The 20,253-nt window shown below is 43.1% G+C and overlaps 1 protein-coding gene across 3 annotated transcripts in view; it reads left to right on the top strand.

Moving 5' to 3' along the window:
- The window catches only part of LOC306732774 (cell adhesion molecule DSCAML1-like), a gene marked incomplete at both ends in the record, with an annotated part of 51,390 nt that overhangs the window by 24,913 nt on the left and 6,224 nt on the right, over positions 1-20,253 (top strand). For 2 of the 3 annotated variants that reach the window (XM_079213934.1, XM_079213936.1), the window contains 17 exons: positions 4,617-4,763; positions 4,854-5,132; positions 6,494-6,769; positions 7,088-7,384; positions 8,139-8,411; positions 9,310-9,594; positions 9,780-9,899; positions 9,993-10,169; positions 10,743-10,942; positions 11,218-11,314; positions 11,513-11,641; positions 11,728-11,895; positions 12,014-12,084; positions 13,364-13,604; positions 14,921-15,067; positions 16,280-16,435; positions 18,201-18,340. In XM_079213934.1, the coding sequence (XP_079070060.1) occupies positions 4,617-4,763; positions 4,854-5,132; positions 6,494-6,769; positions 7,088-7,384; positions 8,139-8,411; positions 9,310-9,594; positions 9,780-9,899; positions 9,993-10,169; positions 10,743-10,942; positions 11,218-11,314; positions 11,513-11,641; positions 11,728-11,895; positions 12,014-12,084; positions 13,364-13,604; positions 14,921-15,067; positions 16,280-16,435; positions 18,201-18,340 (3,203 nt within the window). Of the gene's footprint in view, positions 1-4,616; positions 4,764-4,853; positions 5,133-6,493; positions 6,770-7,087; positions 7,385-8,138; positions 8,412-9,309; positions 9,595-9,779; positions 9,900-9,992; positions 10,170-10,742; positions 10,943-11,217; positions 11,315-11,512; positions 11,642-11,727; positions 11,896-12,013; positions 12,085-13,363; positions 13,605-14,920; positions 15,072-16,202; positions 16,436-18,200; positions 18,341-20,253 lie in introns of all 3 variants that reach the window. The other variant, XM_079213935.1, reaches the window with a different exon arrangement.

Below are 20,253 nucleotides of genomic sequence, written 5' to 3'. Positions count from 1 at the left end.
GTGTGTGTGTGTGTGTGTGTGTGTGTGTGTGTGTGTGTGTATGTGTGTCAGAGTTGTGGGGATATTTGGAGCTCAAACCAGACAGTTACCTTTGGCATTAACAGGAGGACTCGGGTCTGCTGGAGCAAAAATATTTACAGTTCACTGCTGCGCTCATAAAATACGGCTTTTAAACAAAGTATATCTCCAAAGCATATTTCAGGGAACTTGTTTCCTCTTCCAATGGATTATGGTAATTGCGGGAGCAATTTGGGGTTAAATGTCTCGCCCAAGGACACATTGGAATGGTCTAGCAGAGCCGGGGAATCGAACCGCCGATCCTCTGATTGAAGGACGACCCTGCTCTACCACCAATGTATCAATACATTTAAGGAATAAAATGACAAAATCTTTACTTTATTATAATTCACATTTCATATCAGGGATTTCTGCAACATATGACTGGAATGTGATTTGTGATGTGTATTGTCTCTTACTATCGCCTCATGTAGTGAGTAGACATTTCAGCATAACTTCCATCTTTCCCTGTGAAGCGTAATCGTGAAGGTAGCCGTTGGAATGAGTTTTTTGATTCAATTTCCTTCTGATCTTCTAACTTTAGACCACATCTCTTTAATGGATGAACACGTTGTGCTGCAGGCATCTATCTGAGGATTTATTCTGTTGTTGTTGTGGAGGAGTGAAGCCTCTGACCCGCCGCTGCTTTGGCACATTTTCTCCTTGTGTTAGCTTATAGTCATCATAATGAGCAGGGAAAATACGCTAACCTTCATTTAACTGGGAAAGCCCTTCAAGGCAAGGAACCACTGCCTTTGACCGTCAACAGCGTTGAGTAAGATGGAGACTCCAGGGATCAGATTGTAGTGCTCTGCCAGGAGGAAAACAGAGATGTGAGTTCGATACCTCATTAGCCTTTTCCAAACTGATTAGATATGGGGTCCATACTGGGAACTCCCACAGGAACAGCAGTGGTTTTACCCAGGGCTGCGAGTGCTGCGCGATCATTCGTTCAATTTATATTTATTTAGTTATTGTTATGCTTTGTGCACAGGAAAAGCTGTATTCCAGACAGGTTAGTGTCATAAGATAATTGGTGCTAAGAGAGGAAAAAGGTTGTCTCCTAAAATAGAATAGTCTCGATAGTTTGGAAATTTGCCCCTTTGAAGCATGTAGGTCAGTATCACTTCCAAGAGCTAAATTAGTTTTCTGTTTCGGGGAGAGAAGTCCAACTTAGTTTCCAAACTGCAAAAAGAGCTGCCAATGAACAGGCCCCAAGTATGTTTTAACTACTTTCTGTGAGAAAGTGGGTTTAAAAGCTAAATAATGCCCTGTTATTATCCCTATTTCAAGGCACACAATTGGACTCAACTGCCTTTCTAAATCTAGATTGACATTCAGATTGAAAACTAAAAAGTGTATTGTGTTGAATGGTTTAGGAAAAATATTTCTGATTGGTTACAAAACCCACCTGCATCTGAATTGCTATATTTAGCAACTACCTACTGATACAATTCTTTCCCCCATTAGTTTCATTGACATACCAACTCACCATCATGATTTTTTGCAGTCACACTACACTCACTGCTTCGTCCTTGATGATTGCAAACTGTTCGTGCTTTAATAATTGCTGAAAGTAAACCGAAATCGTAACAGGATGGCAGTGAGAAGACCCTAGCAACAGGGAGAGGATGAAGAAAGCGTGAGAGTGGGAGGGAGGGGGAAAGATGCAGAACATCAATAAATAATGGCCCCACTGAGGAGGTGGAAATATGGGCCTCGTTATCTTTGCTCTGACGCCTTCATTTGCATGTGAGAAAATGAGGCTGCTACTAACTCACACACACACACGGTGCTCTCACACACAACTCTTGGACCCACACAGGCTACAGTACGTATCCTATTTATAGACTCTCTCATACTTTTATTTTTCCTATTCTCTCTCGCACATTTGTACTTCCATTATTTTCCCTCTTCTTTCCTCCTCTTTGGCATTTGTCACAGCAGCAGGTCTGGCCTGCTGTGTGACTGCGAGGCCACAGGCATTTTGTTAGATGAAATAAAAGAAACCCTTTATTACACAAGAGAGGTTTACTAAGGACATACAGTATGATTCATTTGCTACATTACATAGAAGTATAGCATATAGTTGCCCCTATACTGCCACTGAGAAATCTCAAGAGCATTTGGATTTTCCTCATTTACTTTAACCTATATAAAACAACTTTTTTTAATTTTAAATATTGGATGGGTGAAGGTGAAATAATCTTGCTTTCTGTTGACAAATGAGAAAACATCACATTTTCTAAAATGTGCAATTAAAACATTGTATTTACTTTATTTGTTGTCAACATTTTAAAGATGATATTCGTAATTCTGTACTTTTAACACTTATGTTTCTGCCAAAAACAGACATAATTTTCCCGATCCAGCATCCAGTTAAGATTACAATAGTTCCCCTCTGGAGCCCATCTGAATCAGGACTTCACAAACAATTTTGCACAATTTATTCCATGAATGCATCTCATTGAGACTGACAACAATGTTGACATCCTTGAGGCGATACAGCTTCTTTTAAGAAGCTTCTTTATGGGTGAAAGAACTCTTTAAAGAACCATTTATATCTGAACAAAACCTTACCCCTCTACATGGTTCCTGTGGAGCTTTTTTTTGTGGATCCATACACACTTCTATCTACTACCCTAATGATCATTTTGATTTATTAATTCTTAAACTTAAAAAAAGTTGTACAACTATTAAAACATCAAAAACAGCTTAAAGTCTAAACATTTTGTTCAAAGGTCTGTCATGAAGAAACATGTGAAGTATCATATGTGATGGCACAGTTTCCTCTTCCTCTGTAACAGGAAGAAAGCGTCCCAACTAGGACCTTTCTGTGTGAAAGTCCACACAGAAAGTGATTCATATTCCTAGATGTTTAGTGTATATGCATGAGTTGGAGTTGGGGACAAACTACAGATTTGTGTAAAAGTGCTCAGTACTTACCTAATAAAATGGTCATACTCCGAGAGAGGGACTGAATTAAATTATCATATGAATGTGGTTCTATTGAAAAAATAAATAAAATGCAACCCTAACAATTTTCTACTGCATGCATGCATGTCTGCATGTTTTGCTGCAGCTGTGTGTGTGTGTGTGTGTGTGTGTGTGTGTGTGTGTGTGTGTGTGTGTGTGTGTGTGTTCATGTCTATACGTGTATGTATAATGCACATTGGCTCAGTTTCTCGTTATCTAGTCAAGTCAGCATGAATAAAAGCTGAGGGAGCACAGTGATTTAGTAATTAATATTTTACTCTGTCTGCCACTCTGCTTAGAGACTGAGAAAGAAAGAGGAAAAGGGTGAGTGAGACGATGATAGGGTTCACACAAAGAGAAGGAGAGAGTCGACTAAAGATAGAGTGATACTATACAAGCCACTTGGACAATAAGGGGAATAATGTGATGTGCTGTTTAATCAGAGCTGTTTCAGAAGGATGTATTTCGTCCCCTCCTGAAGACAGAAAGTCTGGCTTTGACAGATCCAGCTGACTCTCTTTCTCTCTCTCTGTCTCTCTCTCTCTCTGTCTCTCTCTCTCTCTCTCTCTCTTTCTCTCTCTCTCTCTCTCTCTCTCTCTCTCTCTCTCTCTCCTTGCCTATGTCAGAGTGTTGTGACAGGCGAGTCGTCGGTGTTGTGGGAGTAGCAGTCTTAAAGTGCTCATTATCCTGTAAGGCGTCATTCTGGGGGGCAAACAAAGGCTGCTGTGAAATTGCAGCCTGTGCCTCCCTCTCGGGTCATGCGGTATATTCCATGCAAACACATGCACAGTCCATAACTGCTACCTTCAGTATTTCTGCTCAACCCTTCCGCAGGACCCCGACAAACACTGAGCTTGTAGATAAAATATTGATGCTGATAAACACACAGGTGCACCTGAACGCAGCCAATCCAGCTGCTGGCCTGTAGCTTAGATGCTAAAAGACAAAATTATGTTGGCAAACCTCAACTAACTTTACTGTATCGCGGCAACCATTTTGAAATATGTCAGACTTACGGCAAGCTGTTCCAATATATGATATGTGGAAGTAATACGGATAATTCATGTGCCTCTGGTTTACCACTCTTCCTCCAATCAGTGGGCACAGCATGCAAACTTTGGGCTATTTACCACAGTTCTTTGAGGAGCACAACATGCTATGGCAGAGAACAGGCAGCTCTCATCACATAGTTGCACACTTGATCTTTGGTCTTCCCCTTTTGTCACGGCACTTGAAAGGAAGAACATTTAGATAAGTTGGAGATGATGGTGCAGTTTTACATTATGTGTAGAGTGGCAGTAAATCTGTCTCTCCTCTGTCTATGGGTGGTGTAAGAAGTGACCGCTGTGTGTCCTCCAGGCCTTGAAAGAGTGCCAGGTTTTTGGGAAGCTACATTATCAGGCAGGTAGTGCCAACTGGTCAGGCAGCTGTTTGTTCTTTGCACAATATGGTTTTGCAATGAGTACAATGCATTTGTACCAGAGCGATCATCTTAATGCAGGCTTTTTACTGCGTGTTACTGTCTGTCAGCAGTTTTCTTTGGGGAAATTAATGGAAGTCTTTTCTGGATGTGTCTTCCTCAGGTAACAGGTTCTCGCTGACCTCCTTCGGGGCTCTTTACATCTCTGATGTTCAGAAGGAGGATGCCCTCTCCACATACCGGTGCATCACCAAACATAAGTACAGCGGCGAGACGCGCCAAAGCAATGGAGCCAGGCTCTCTGTAATGGGTGAGCCGCTTGGTGCTTTCAGTCTACTGATGTGAGTCTGATATTTTCTCTTTCTCTTGACCAAGAAATTAACCCATCTCTGCCCTCCAGACCCCAACGAGTCCTCGCCCACCATCCTGGACAGTTTCCAAGCAGGGGAGGTGCACGCAGGCCAGAGTATCGAGCTCCCCTGCACAGCTGGAGGGTACCCCAGCCCCACCGTGCGTTGGTTGAAAGATGGTCGCCCGCTGCCCTCGGATGCCCGCTGGACACGGCGTTTGACAGGGCTGACCATCAGTGACCTGAGGCAGGAGGACAGCGGCAGCTATGCATGCGAGGTCACCAACAGTTTTGGCTCAAAGGAGGTGTCTGGACAGCTTCACGTTATAGGTGCAACTTCACACACACACACACACACACACACACACACACACACACACACACACACACACACACACACAACTTAACAACCTGACAGACTCCTGCGCTGTCTTCTCAGTGAATCAGCCTGGCAGACGGACACATTCAGAAACTCTCTTTTGGTTTGAGGCACACATATAAGTCGGCACCTAGAGTGTGTCTGTGACAAACACATGTGTGAGCTGTATGATGCCCCGTCAAATCAGGTCTCAAAAAGAGAGACAGGGCGGTAATTCACGGAGACTGTATCCGTAACACAGCTGCCAGCACCGCTCACCATCAGAGAGGAGGGCGAGGAAGACGGAGATTATCACGAGGGGTCACAGAAGGGACGATCAGACATCCAGACCGTGCTGGAATGACATTATCTACAATGTGATCAGATAATTAGAGAGGCGGAGATAAATGTACATTGTGTAAACTATACAAAGAAACAAAGAGCGGGAGAAGGCGCGACAGAGGGAGAGAATAGAGAGGAGGTAGGCTTTGCCAGTGGGCACATCATGGCAGCACACTCTGTGACTCTGACAGGGTGGGGGGGTAGAGGGGAGGCACAGCGATGCCCCCCAGCACACACCACCAGCTGCCTTATTGCTCACTGACATTTGTACACACACACACACACACACACACACACACACACACACACACACACACACACACACACACACACACACACACACAAGTGGACAGAGATGTGAAGAGATATCTCCAGCTGCTTTTTTAATGAGTGCGTCGAACTGATTGAGTCACCACCGCTGATTGTGCTGTCTCCCTTTCTCGCTGTCTCTATGAATTTAATGTATAAATGAATATAAATAAATAAATAAAGAGTAATTGGTATCAATTGACAATACAACAAACTGATAAAGGATTTAGAATGTGTTTATAAATCAATTGATAAATCTGCAATGTTTTGCAAATGAGTAAATATCTAATATACGGTGTAAATGCAGGAGTATAATTCAAATGATTACAAATCTGGCAGCAGAAAAAGTATTTTCATCTCATGGATGATTACTGGTTGCAAAGCCTTTTTACCTGAGTTATTTACCACCAATCATTTAACAAAAAAAACGGTTGTACCACAACACTCAAATTAATTTGTGAAGTCTTTGGATATCAAAATATGGGAGTACAATATGTGAAATAAAAAGGAGTCAAGCTGTACAGCATAAATATTTCAAATATATATTTAATTTATATGGCAGCTGAACAAATTGTTTTTCAGTGAAACAGAAAATGCATAAACCAAAAGAAAGAAAATGTTTCCTTTGGAGGTTTTATTGTTATACATTAGTTCTAACGAACAACATGTTTCATTCTCTCAGATCCACTACGAGTGACCTTGTCCCCTAAGAATCTGAAAACTGGCATCAGCAGCACACTGTTCTTCACATGCACGGTGGAGGGCTCTCCAGAATACACCATCAACTGGTACCGCAACACAGAGTCCATCGTCCCCGACCAGCACATCTCCATCCAGGGACCACACAACGACACCTTGCAGATCACTGCAGCACAGAAGTTCCACTCCGGGGCCTACCAGTGCTTCGCCTCCCGAAAGGGCCACACTGCTCAGGACTTTTCCATTATTCTGCTCGAGGGTACGTGGACCGAGACCGTCAGGGAACTAAACAAGTGCACATTCTGTATACACACAGATGCAGCAGGCATTTTATGACAGCATTGTAACAGCAAAGTGACAGGAAACCATGCTCTTCAAATTTAAATCTTCTACTTTAACTGTTGACTTTTATTCTTCATCTGACTACCTGTGCATAAAGTGTTTGCTGTTGCAAATGCCATTGATAGATACATAAATAGAGATGGGCATGCTACTTTTCTGTCAGAACTTCTCACCACTCTGTATTTATGTCCTTTATTTTTCCTCGTTCTCTCTCTGTCTTTCTCTCTCCTCTTAGATGGTACTCCTCGCATTGTGTCTTCCTTCAGCGAGCGGGTGGTGAACCCCGGCGAGCCTTTCTCCCTCATGTGTGGGGCCAAAGGAGCCCCGCCCCCCTCCATTACCTGGACACTGGACGACGAGCCCGTGGTGCGAGACTCCACCTACAAGACCAGCCAGTACACCCTGTCGGACGGCCTGACCGTGTCACATGTCAACGTCAGCAGCCCGCTCATTCGAGATGGGGGAGTGTATCGTTGCGTCGCACGCAACTCGGCCGGTAGCGCCGAGTACCAAGCGCGCATAAACGTAAGAGGTGCCTGTCTGCTTTTCAATATAAATGCACTCTACACCTGACTATACAAACACATAAGGGCTAGTGAGAGGCATAGATCGCAGTTACTATCTTCTCTTCCCATCTCCTCACTTCCCATCTCCTCTTCTCGCCTCTCGTCTTCTCAAATCTTTTCTCCTCTTATCTATCTATCTATCTATCTATCTATCTATCTATCTATCTATCTATCTATCTATCTATCTATCTATCTATCTATCTATCTCTCTATCTATCTATCTCTATCTCTATCTCTATCTCTCTCTCTATCTCTCTATCTCTCTATCTATCTCTCTATCTATCTATCTATCTCTATCTCTCTATCTCTCTATCTCTCTATCTATCTATCTCTATCTCTATCTCTCTATCTCTCTATCTATCTATCTATCTATCTATCTATCTATCTATCTATCTATCTATCTATCTCTATCTCTCTATCTCTCTATCTATCTATCTATCTATCTATCTATCTATCTGAGGGTACTTTCAAAAAACATAATTACATATACACATATATTTTATTAGATTAAAATCCACAAATATTCTCAATCAGATTTTAGTAAAGGGAGCATAACTAACCTCCCTCTCCACCTGTCAACTTGCCCCAATCACTCTATCCCTCAACCTTTATCTCTTCACCACCTCTCGTCTCCGTGGCTGCCCCTCTCTCCGACCTCTTTGTCTTTCTTTCTGTCTGTCTCCTCCCTCCATCCCCTCCCTCTCTTCCCTGTGTCTCCAGGTCCACCCCGAATCAGACCCATGCGGGACATCACCGCAGTGGCGGGCAGGAACACCTACATAACGTGCCGCGTGATTGGTTACCCGTATTACTCCATCAAGTGGCTGAAGGACGGCATGCAGCTGCCTGATAATCATCGTCAAGTGGTCTTTGAGAATGGCACCCTGAGGCTGACGGACGTGCAGAAGGGCGCAGACGAGGGCACCTACTTGTGTAGCGTTCTGATCCAGCCCCAGGTGTCAATCAACCAGACTGTTCATGTCTCTGTCAAAGGTAAGCGTGAAGTGACGAATGGATTCAAAGGAATAAAACCGCACTGGGCAATGTTTTAAGGTCAAATACATCCAGATAGAGTGACCCATCAGTGACTACTTAATTGGAATGTACTGGGGCTTCATCTTATTTTCCCAAAAGACACATTCCTACTTGTTGTGGGTATTCCTTTGAGCACATCACTGCATCTAAAATTCTAAATGTCGTTTAAAACAGTTTTGAGAAAGCAATCTGTAAAAAAGAAAAATCTTAAATAGCCGTTATTAGTTCTTTGCCTTTCTTTTTTGTTTCAGAAAAAGCAAGAGCAGAAACAAAAATAACCCCAAATGTGTGCAGTTTACAGATGTTAGCAAAATATATTACTGGGTATCAGAGCACCTAGCCGCTTCCGATTGGAGAAACCAATGTTCAAAGTTGTGCAGTGCTTTACAGTAATGCGTGACAGAGCTAGATGGTGGTTTAGGATAGATTTATGTTTCAGTGTGCGTTTGTATATTTTGTTTCGTCTGCGAGAGGGGTAACGATGGTAGCAGGGCAGCTGCAGAGGTGTTTAAGGGTGTGTGCATGTGCCTGCGTGTGAGTGTGTCTCTGATTTAATTAGATGAATAATAATGAAGCCTAGATTAAATCCCCCAGATGTCTCAGCTGTAGTACCCCCACCCCAACCTCTATTACCATGGCAACGGAATGACTTCCTCCTGCCAATTGGACTCTAACCAGAGCAGCTATTATGGGCTGCAGGAGATGAGGGGGGGGGGGGGTAACTGGCCAATGACCTTCTCTCTCCCAGCATTACTCCAGATGGCCACACTGCCACTCATCCACATCTATCACTACCTTCATTCCACGTCTATTGTCACCTATATTCCCCTAACTTTTACTCTACTGTCTCCCCCAGTGCCGCCGCTCATCCAGCCCTTCGATATCCCCTCTACCTCAGTGGGGAAGCTCATGTACATCGCCTGTGTGGTGTCATCTGGGGACATGCCCATACGCATCACCTGGCACAAAGACGGCCAGCTCATCGTGCCAGGCTCCGCCTCTGGCGTCGCAATAGAGACCAAAGAGTTCATGAGCTCCCTGCAAATTTCCAAGGTGACACTGAAGCACAATGGAAACTACACCTGCATCGCCAGCAACGCCGCCGCCACCGTCAGCTGGGAACGACAGTTGATTGTTACTGGTGAGAGATTGAGCAAAGGGAGATGGCATAATGATGAATTAGGTCAGATCAGATGTGATATCTAATGTGCAGAGGGAGCTTAGAATTGCACATGTTATTTTAGGAACACTACACACTCTAGCTTTTACTGTAAAACCTTCTTTTAGTTCTTCCATTAAGGTTAATCACACCTTTTTGTTTGTCAGTGCCACCACGTTTTGTTGTGCAGCCCAACAATCAAGATTGTATCTACGGCAAAGCTGGAGTTCTTAACTGCTCTGTGGAAGGTTACCCACCTCCAAAGGTCATGTGGAAACATGCTAAAGGTAACATCATCCCTCCGTACAACATTATATAAACTAAAAAATGTGAACAAGGAAGAATCACGCACTAACATGCATTTACTTTGTGTGGTGCAGGTGTAGGAAACCCTCAGCAGTACCACCCAGTCCCTCTGACCGGCCGTATCCAGATCATGTCAAACGGCTCTCTGCTCATCCGACACGTGCTGGAGGACGACCGTGGGTACTACCTCTGTCAGGCCTCCAACGGCGTGGGCTCAGACATCAGTAAGAGCATGATCCTCACTGTCAAAAGTAAGTGTCAATCATACTCTCTTTGGCTTGAACACTTTCATAACCACATCTCCTGGATTGCACATATACTGTACACAGAGACAAGCCATAGCTTTTTTTTAGGGGAGTCAGCTCTTCCAAGATGCACTTTTGCCCCAGGCTAGTGAAGCCTGTACTGAACCTAACAAAACCTTGTCTCCGTCCTGCACATCACTAACTGGGGGTATCTTTGCTATCGATTGATGTGTTCTGGCTGCCGGTCTGTGTGCTCCTCAATGTTTGGTGGGGGAAAGGACTGATGAATTAGTGATGAAAACAAAACCGCAGGAACCCGTTCAATCAATAATCTATGTCTGACGAAAGGAGGTGGAAAAGAATCAGGAGTGGAAGAAGAAGGTGGACAGGGAGGAGGCAGAGTAAGAGGGCCAGCGGGGCTTGAAGCGTGAAATGAAAATGGAAAACCAAGTGCAAAATAGAGATGTCTATACATCTGTAATATATCCTGGCTTTCCAATACCACATCTCTGTTCCCTCGTCTCATTACTCCATATAATAACATTCGTTACACTGACATATGTCTGTGATTCTGCTCAGTTCCTGCCATGATCACCAGCCACCCCAACACCACCATGGCGAGGAAGGGCCAGACCAAGGACCTGAACTGCACAGCGCGTGGCGAGCAGCCCATCATCATCCGATGGGAGAGAGGAGACACCGTCATTGACGCTGAGAGGAACCCCCGTTACTCCATAACCATCAATAAGAAGGGGGACGAAGTCATCTCTACGCTTAAGGTCAGATATACCAAATACCTAACTCACAAGCCCTCACAACAAAACTGAGAGGGATTGTTAGATGCTGTGTGGAGAATAAACAGCAACTTACTTTTTTTTCTGTCAAATATATTCTGCCAATGTCATTTTTTTCAAAATAAGAGCTACATAAAGCAGTTTAAGTCACTAATGCTACATAATGTCTCTCAGCTCTTAACGGGAAGAAATACCCAGACTTTTGCATTATTGCCGTGAGTCAGAGAGTAACCTTTTTCTGTTTGTGTTGATACTTACAGCTGAACCCAGCCGAGCGAGGAGATTCTGTCTTTTTCTCCTGCCATGCCATCAACTCCTATGGAGAAGGTCGAGGGCTCATCCAACTCACTGTGCAAGGTATGTCGAGCACAAACTGTACACATCTCACAACCTTCTTTAATTGACTGAAACATTATGCCTCATAACACAGTATATGTGGATATATAAAGAGTCCAATGGGAAAATGTAATTGAATCAGATTCAGATACTTTAGTATTATATAAGTATTGCAGGGGAAAAGCTCTCACCTTCTCTCTCTCTCACATGCACAAACAGAACCACCAGATCCTCCTGAATTGGAAGTGAGGGAGGTGAAGGACAGGAGCATGAACCTGCGCTGGATCCAAAGGTTCGATGGAAACAGCATCATCACCAGCTATGACATTGAGTACAAGAACAAGTCAGGTGAGTATCCTAAATATAAACGTGTACGTCAGATTGTTTTCAAAATACGCGTCTTAAAACACCTAAAATCTTTTTGTATTTGACAGATACTTGGGATCACATGTACACAACCAGGAACATCTCCCCCACCAACAACCAAGCCAACATTGTAGAGTTGCACCCGGCTTGTGTTTACAGCATCCGCATGTACTCCTACAACAAGATAGGCCGAAGCCTCCCCAGCAAAGAGCTCACAATCAGTACTGAGGAAGCACGTAAGGCATCGTTTTCACCTCTAGAAATCACATTTTGGCTATTCTTTATGTCTGAATTTATAAGGGCTAAGAATACTGATAGTAACACTTGATTTTTCTTATTATCTTCTATCAACAGCACCTGACGGGCCTCCGATGGAAGTAATCCTCACACCAATGACATCTCAGAGCATTCGGGTTACTTGGAGGGTAAAATCACTATATTATTATTATTATTATTATTATTATTATTATTATTATTATTATTATTATTATTATACCCAGTGAACAGATACCTCTGTTTACACAACAGTTCATTAAATGTTAATACTGTTCTGCAAACTGAATATATGCCCTGTATGTCTTAACCGGAAATGTTCTTTAGGTTGAAGCATGCCTAAACATTTAATTTATTAATACATTGCATTATGACAAGGCTCAGTAACTAATATATTGTATATTGTCTTCTCATGAAATAATGAAGGCAATTTGTGCTCTTAGTAGTTCCAAATGAGGGATAAGCACAGACACAACTGTTAGTTAAAAGATGACAAAGGTGACAAATAATTTTGAGCTGGACATTGGTAAAAATATCAGTTAGAGTAATGCAAAAAAAAACAACCAAAATCATAAAATCAATTAGAAAGTGTGCACTCGTTTAGCTCTCACATTTTGCATCTGGGAGTAAGTGTGCAACTCTGTGTCTGTTCACGGCTAATCTGGCATCCTGATGCAGCAAACTGCATAATATTTTCGGTGCAGATTTATGGCTGAATGCTCGAGGACCTCCCGTGGTTGCAGTCACTCACACTTTCTCAAAACACCTTTTATTGCCTCTTTTATACTGCCATTTAATGTCTGCTGACTCCTCACTCACTACTCTTAACCGGCCCCCGGGCGGATGGGGCCGCTAGTGATAACACAACTGAGTGCACCGCCACACAGTGCACTTCATGTCTATGGGGAACAGTTAGCTCACTTTTATTGTTTTGGATGGTGTGTTTGGCTAACAGCTATCAGCTAACTGAACTGCATCACCGCTGCTCTGCGACTGCTCTCAACCATAGACACAATAGTTTACATGCATCTTGTTGAAAAAAAAATGGAAATGAAACCTACATGAACGCTTCGAGTCACAGTCATACCCGTGAGACTGAGCTGAGATGCTCGCCTGCACGGAGCCAGTGCAGCCATCTAAATGGATTGAAAGGAGAGCTTCTCTGTTGTGGGAGACATGCAAGTGAAAAACACTGATACACTTGTGGTCCAAACGGGGGAGGGCGGGGGGTTTGCCAATTGTGGATTGTATTCATTCATTCAAACCTTATAGCAGCGGCCATTGCAGACACACCTGGTGGAGATCACTCTACTACTAGTACTATTCTAAGTTGTACTGTTATTTCTGCAAAATTCAAAAATATCTCACACAAGTTTAAGTTTGACATGGCATGCACATAAATATTAATACCTATCATCACATTTCTTTCAGGCTCCTAAGAAGGAGCTGCAGAACGGGGTCATCAGAGGCTACCAGATCGGATACAGAGAGAACGGTCCGGGCAGCAACGGCCAATACAGCATAGTGGAGATGAAAGCTACAGGAGACAGTGAAGTGTACACCTTGGACAACCTCAAGAAGTTTGCCCAGTACGGGGTTGTGGTCCAGGCCTTCAATAGAGCCGGGACGGGTCCATCCAGTTCTGAGATCAACGCTACAACATTGGAAGATGGTAGGAAAGCCAGGAGATAAGGATGAATGAAAATGAACGTAGATGGCGAGAGGCGTGTAGACCAAACTGAGAGAGTGGACTGCTAGACTGTGTGTAGGAGCATGGGAGGACATGAGGGAGAGTGGAGAGAGACAGAAATTAAAAGAACCCTCAAGCATATCTCTTTGATTTGTCAAAAACAATAGAAAATATAGTCAAATGCACCAACTGCATGGTAATAACGCAGCAAACATATATATATATATATATATATATATGTATATATATATATATATATATATATATATATATATATATATATATATATATATATATATATATATATATATACATATATATATGTACACACACACACACATATATATATCGATATATAAATGTATATATACACACATATATATATCAAGATACATTTATACATATGCGTCAAAATGATTTTCCAGCACATCCCCCGTTTTTCTTTCCACTTTAATTAGCACCCTCATTAGGCTGGTAGAGAGCGAGAGAGGAACAAGGAACCCCATTACTCTCTAAATGCCTGCCCACTCTGCCTCTCCATTTCTTTATCTTTCTCTTCCTCCCATTGGTCCCTCTCTCTTTTTCCCCTCATCCTCTCTATTTTACATATTTGTATTTCTTATAGATTCTTACAGAAATATATGGACATTCCCTGTTTGTGTGGAAAGCAATGATAGACTGATCATGGTAACAGTTATAGTGATGGTAATTGTCCAGATTTTCTGAAGCTGCTCCAACAGCAGCAATTACCTTAAAGACGAACATTGTCTTCCTTCAGATTTTATCCTGCACCTCTCAGCTCACCCGCCCTCTTCATCTGCATTTTAACCCCTTAAGGTGTAGCTGTTTTACTATTCATGTTGCTTTCACTCAGAGCTCTTCCTCCCTTCTACCGACCCCCTTTACACCACCTCTCTTTCTCCTCTCTGTGTTCTTAAAGATTGCGATGAACAATGAGCTATTGAGAGCTAATTTTACTTAATTTGACTGATTTGTTTCAGCAGAGATTGCCGGTGTGCTGTTGGTGTTGAGTAGTTATTAATCTGTACTTCAGCCGCCATGTCAGATCAGTCAGATCTTCTTAGCAACAGCATTAACCAAGGTTCTTTTGACAAGTAGAAATCGTTAGAAAAGTCTCATGACGCATAATAATAATAATAATAATAATAATAATAATAATAATAATAATAATGCATTTAAGTTATATAGCGCTTTTCTTAGTACTCAAAATCACTTGACACAACATTAGCATGTATTTGAACCATGTAGCACTAACACTCGGCCGATGCTCTCTCCAGTTCCTAGTGAGCCTCCGCAGAACGTGCGGGCCATCTCTGTGACGTCGGACGAGGCGGTGATCACATGGGCAGAGCCTCCACGGCTGACGCTGCACGGTGTGCTGAAAGGCTACCGGGTTGTGTTTTGGTCCCTCTTCCCTGACGGAGGTGGGTGCTGTGGGGGCCAGGCCCAGTGGCCAATGCAGAGTAATTATCACCTATCTCATTTTAAAGCTCACCAACAACCCCCTCCCACCCACTCACCTACCTGCCTGTCAGTGTTGTGAATCAGAATGTGTTAATGTGTCTGCACCTTTCTCATGAAGCACTTCCTGTTCCTGTGTGTATTTTAATGTGTCAACATTTGCCTTTGGTTCCTTGTTTCATAGATTCTTAATCCCATCAATATTGATGGGATGAGATTACATTTACAGTACTTGAGTGTGTTTGTGCTCCTTTGTCTGTTCAATCCTGAGTCCCAAAAATATATTTCATATACAACAAATTTGAATTTGTGAATGCGTTTTGTGGGAAATGACGTCCATATAAATTATAGAAAAGTACAACGTATGGTTATGTTTAGGCTACTAAATGTTAGCGAAAGACTGTGGAGCGAGACCGGATATGTTGACTTTGTCAATTTTTATTCAAAACCACAGTATTTTCTAAAAAGTGCTACATTTGAAATTTAGAGTATATCTATTACCTCTACTGAGCTTTAAACATGGTGAAGACTGAGCCTGTAGCTTTCAGCTAACAATGCTAACAATTCCAGCAATGCTGACAGAGCTAACAGTGTTTACCTGAGGAGTACCGGAGGGTGGGCACTACACTTCTGCAACAGCTGTATCAGCTGTAGCCGCCGTATGAAAGCAGTGCAGAGTGCGGCCATTAGCTAGCCAGTTAGGTGCTCTTAATATACGCTAATATGCACTGAAAGGCACACGCGACCAGCCTGGCTTTGTAAACAAAGCACAGAGAAGCTCAGATATCAACACACACAGAGAGAAAGAGCGACTTCATTTTATGTTCAGAGACATGAATCCACTATATCTTTACATAGCAAATAGTAGTTTGCTGGTACATTAATACTCTGAATGTCATATTGAACCTTTAACCTTAACAAAGTGTTTTAGTAGCCTATAAACTGTGTGGGACACAACCCACAAATTCATGGTTCTGCTTGGTTTGGTGCTTCGTATAACCAACAATCCACGTTGACTTTCTCCCTACAACTGCTGCCTCGTAACCCAGGCAGTTATTACATTTCCTCCAAAGCATATTTAGCAAAGCAAGTTTGTAGTATATCACAGTTTTTTTGTGGAAATCAGAGTTGGTTGTTTGTACTCTCAAACAGTTTTTCTGTCCTGTTCTTCCCAGAATGGGGAGAGATGCAGAATATCACCACCCAGCGTGAACAGGTTGAGCTGCGAGGGCTCGAGAAGTTCACCAACTACAGCGTTCAGGTGCTGGCCTACACACAAGCTGGAGACGGGGTCCGCAGCAACGTCCTGTATATCCAAACCCGCGAGGACCGTGAGTATTCGTACAGACAAACACTCTAAAGAAAAAGGTGCTCAGCCTTTAACTTTTTTTGTCAATATATTTTAGTGCGAAAATGAATCCAAATAGAGCAAAGCTTAACTATACACAATGCTTGCACAGTGTATGGGGTGAGGGCAAATGGGGTAAGGTTGACGGGAGGGGGATATATCAAAAAGACGCTGTATCTCAAACCCATGTCAAAAGCTCATTTATGCTGGGAAGCTCCATTAGCACTACTAATAAGAATTAAGAGGCTTTGGGTCCACAGCTCAGGGCTGGCAGGAGACAGTGGGGGGAGGGGAGGGGGACTCCCTTGGAGCATATACCATCCAGGAGTCAGCCATCAGCCTGGGCCCGCATCCCTTCCACCAGCCCTCTTGCCATAGACATAGGGATTAACTCCTCTTGGATTAGAGAGAATTAATTTTCTGCTTACACCATTGGAGGCGGGATTACAGCCGGATCCATGTCTCTTTAGAGAGGAGGGAGAGGAGGAGGGGCCTGGGGGTTGAAGATGGAAAGATAGAAAGGTGATCACACAGCCTGTTCTTAGCCGACAAAATGAATGAACCATCCAAAAAAAGATGTATGGTAATGTCATTGCCAAGAATTAAATTAGACTGCTAGGACTGCATTCTCTTTTTAGTTGAGTGTATTAGCCCTTTCCTGTGACACATCCTCCTCTGATTGGCATAATATATTTATGTAGGTGGGGATGTTGGCTCAGCACCATTGAGCCTCGCTTCCTTGTCATCACTCGGGCCATGCTGGCTGTGCAGCAGACTGCCTGTATGTCTGTCTGGAGTCCTGGGCAGATTTTGGGCACCAGATGGGACTTAACTCTCCCCCCTCCTTCTGCCACTCCTACTTTGACATGGAGGTCCAGTTATGATAATGATGACTGCCTCCTCTGCCCCTCCCCAACACCACCACCACCATCATCACTCCCCCAGGAACTGCACCTATCATTCTCCCCATTCTTTCATCCCCGCCTCCCTCTTTTAAAACCCCCCTTGCTACATATATCCTTTTGGAGTTTTTATCCCTGCTCATGTTATGTGCAAAATGAAGGAGTCCGACAGCATGGGCTGGTTGAATGACTGGATCAGGGGGCCTCACATAAAAGAAAGAGAGGAATTGGGGGTTGGATTTAGAGAGCCGGGTCTTACAATGCGGTAGCCACCTTCTGTGGACCCCAGATGAGGCCCACTGTCAGTGCTAGTCATATTTATGGTGGGGATTGAAAAGGCTTGACACTGTGAACCCCATACTGTAAGGCCAATGTGACAAAAGCCCTTCTCAGTATCCTGTGTCCTGATGTGTTTTGGTAAAGTGTGCATCCATTTTAAACCCTTCTAACGCCTTTAGATGGCGATGAGAGTATTATGTGGTGTCCAGTGTCAGGCTTAAGTGGCTAGCAGAGCATCAGACACTATTGTCTAATCTGTTTGTGGGTTTGAGAGTTAAGAGAGCGCTGGGTGTCACAGAGTCAGAACTGCTGACCAATGTCTGAATGAACATATGTCACTACCGTCCACCCAAAGGGAATTCTTCCAAGTCCTCCCAGAGCGGCTTAGTGCAGGATAAGACTAGCAATCTGCAAACAAGCCTGCTCACTTTAATAGGCATCTAACACCCAGCATGTGCACACACACACACACACACACACACACACACACACACACACACACACACACACACACACACACACAATGCACATTTCCTCTTTGCTGATGTTTCCATGTGTTTTCTATAGTTCCTGGTCCACCTGCTGGCATCAAGGCAGTTCCCTCCTCTCCGAGCAGCGTGGTTGTGTCCTGGTTGCCTCCACACAAACCAAACGGTGTTATCCGCAAGTACACCATCTACTGCTCCAGTCCAGGGTCTGGGCAGCCGGTAAGTCCTTCTTCTGTGTGTGTGTGACTCGTATAAGGGGCCAGTAGAAAATGTTCCAGATGATTGAGAAGCAAAGAATTTGTGAATCTGATAGAAATCTACCAATGGAAATAATTAATTTGTATCTACTATTATTAATTGAACATGTACTTGTGTGTGTGTATCCTTGCGAGTGTCTCTCTTTCACCGTGTTTGCACCATCGCTTTATTTCCTGCCCTCCCAGATGAACAGATGAGGTTGTCTTGGCAACCTGATGAGACGTAGATATGCAAATGAAGCAGAGAACAAGCTCACACATGCACACTGCCGCATCAGACACACACCCCACACACACCACACAGACATCACATTTCAACATTTTCTATTTATACATGTGTGTGCGGCATTCCAGTTTTGGTTAGATCGTGTGCACACAAACACCAGCACACAGTGAAATCTGATATCAGGATAGAATCTCACTTTCTTATTATTCACAAATACTCCTCCCTCTCTGTGCATGAGTGCCATGTAAATGAGCATGGGCAGGGAGCAAGGGAGGGGGGAAAGGAGGTTGAGAAAGAGAAACACCATTAGAGGTAGGAAGAGACCGAGGGGGAAATGAGAGAAAAAGAGAGAGAGATGAGGGGAGAGGGAGAGAGTGAGAGACAGGCTGGGAAGAAGGGAGGAGCAGAGGAGGGTATCAGTCACATCAAGACGAGAGTGCTTTTGTCCGTCTTTTCATTATCTCCCTGTATCACTCCCTGGATCACCACAACACTGCCGCTCTGCTGAAGGAATGTTCGAACGCACCCCCTACACACACACACACATCCTCCCTCCCTCCCTCGGTCCCTCCATCCTCTCCTCTTCGCTGAGCTAGACAGAGGGGGATAGAAGGAAAGAGGGGAAAGCAAATGGTGAAGGAACAGAAGATGAACACTGAGAGATGAACAGATTAAAGAGATAGAACAGAGGATCGACTTGAGAGAGAACAGTGTTTTTGTGCGCGCATTGGCATGTGTGTGTTTTTGTGCCTGCAGGTGTAAGTGTGAATATTTTCAAAAAAATTGTTTGTTGGAAAAATATCCACAGGAACACATAGTTTAATCCAGCTCCAAGGCCTAACATTTTCTTAACCCAGTGAATAATTCTGCCTATGTGGGATGGTATAATTGTATTTGTGTCAAATTGATTTGAAGTGATCTGCTCTATTCTGTCTTGTTAAAAAAAAGAGGGGGAAATCAATGCACTTAATCTTGATGCGTGTTTTTTTTATTATTAATTAATACTTAATTGTAAAAGTCCTGAAACACTATTACCTTCTCAAAACATAAAATGCAATTGCCACATTCATTTATACTGTGTAGCACAGCACTTAACGTGGCCTTCAAAAGGCTGTCACTTTCTGAAAACATTCAACTTATGTGTCAAAGGTAAATAAATTCATCAACGAGCAAATCACTGCCATCACAATGACACTTTAATTTGTCAATACTTCAGTCAAGGCTGTCAAAATTCTAGTGATCAAGGTTTCTTACCTATTTCAGGTTGAAGTTTTTCAAAGCACTGAGTTCAATCTACACGCACAAAGAGGGGGAGTCCAGAGAGAGGTCATTCATAGCTGGCAAAGACACGTCCCTATTCCAAGAACAAGCAAATGCAAACGAGAGAAATAACTAATTGGAAAACATCTGGAACCCTAAATGTATTTAAGCAATAACACAATTCATAAGGAATATGAATACACATACAATATTTGAGGTCAACCAAATTCATTCTGACATGAACACAGTTTACAATTTAGAAACAGTAGAGCATTTGGGAAGATAGAGTGTATATACATAGGCAAATAACCTACATGTACGTACAGTAATGGATCCCTGTCAATATAGCACACAGGAATCTCCCATGCAGACTTTTTTTAAATTTACTC

This window comes from Taurulus bubalis (assembly GCF_910589615.1).
Source record: "Taurulus bubalis genome assembly, chromosome: 2".
NCBI lineage: Eukaryota > Metazoa > Chordata > Actinopteri > Perciformes > Cottidae > Taurulus > Taurulus bubalis.
Note: the sequence above shows the minus strand (reverse complement) of the source record. Positions and strands in the feature narration are given on the sequence as shown.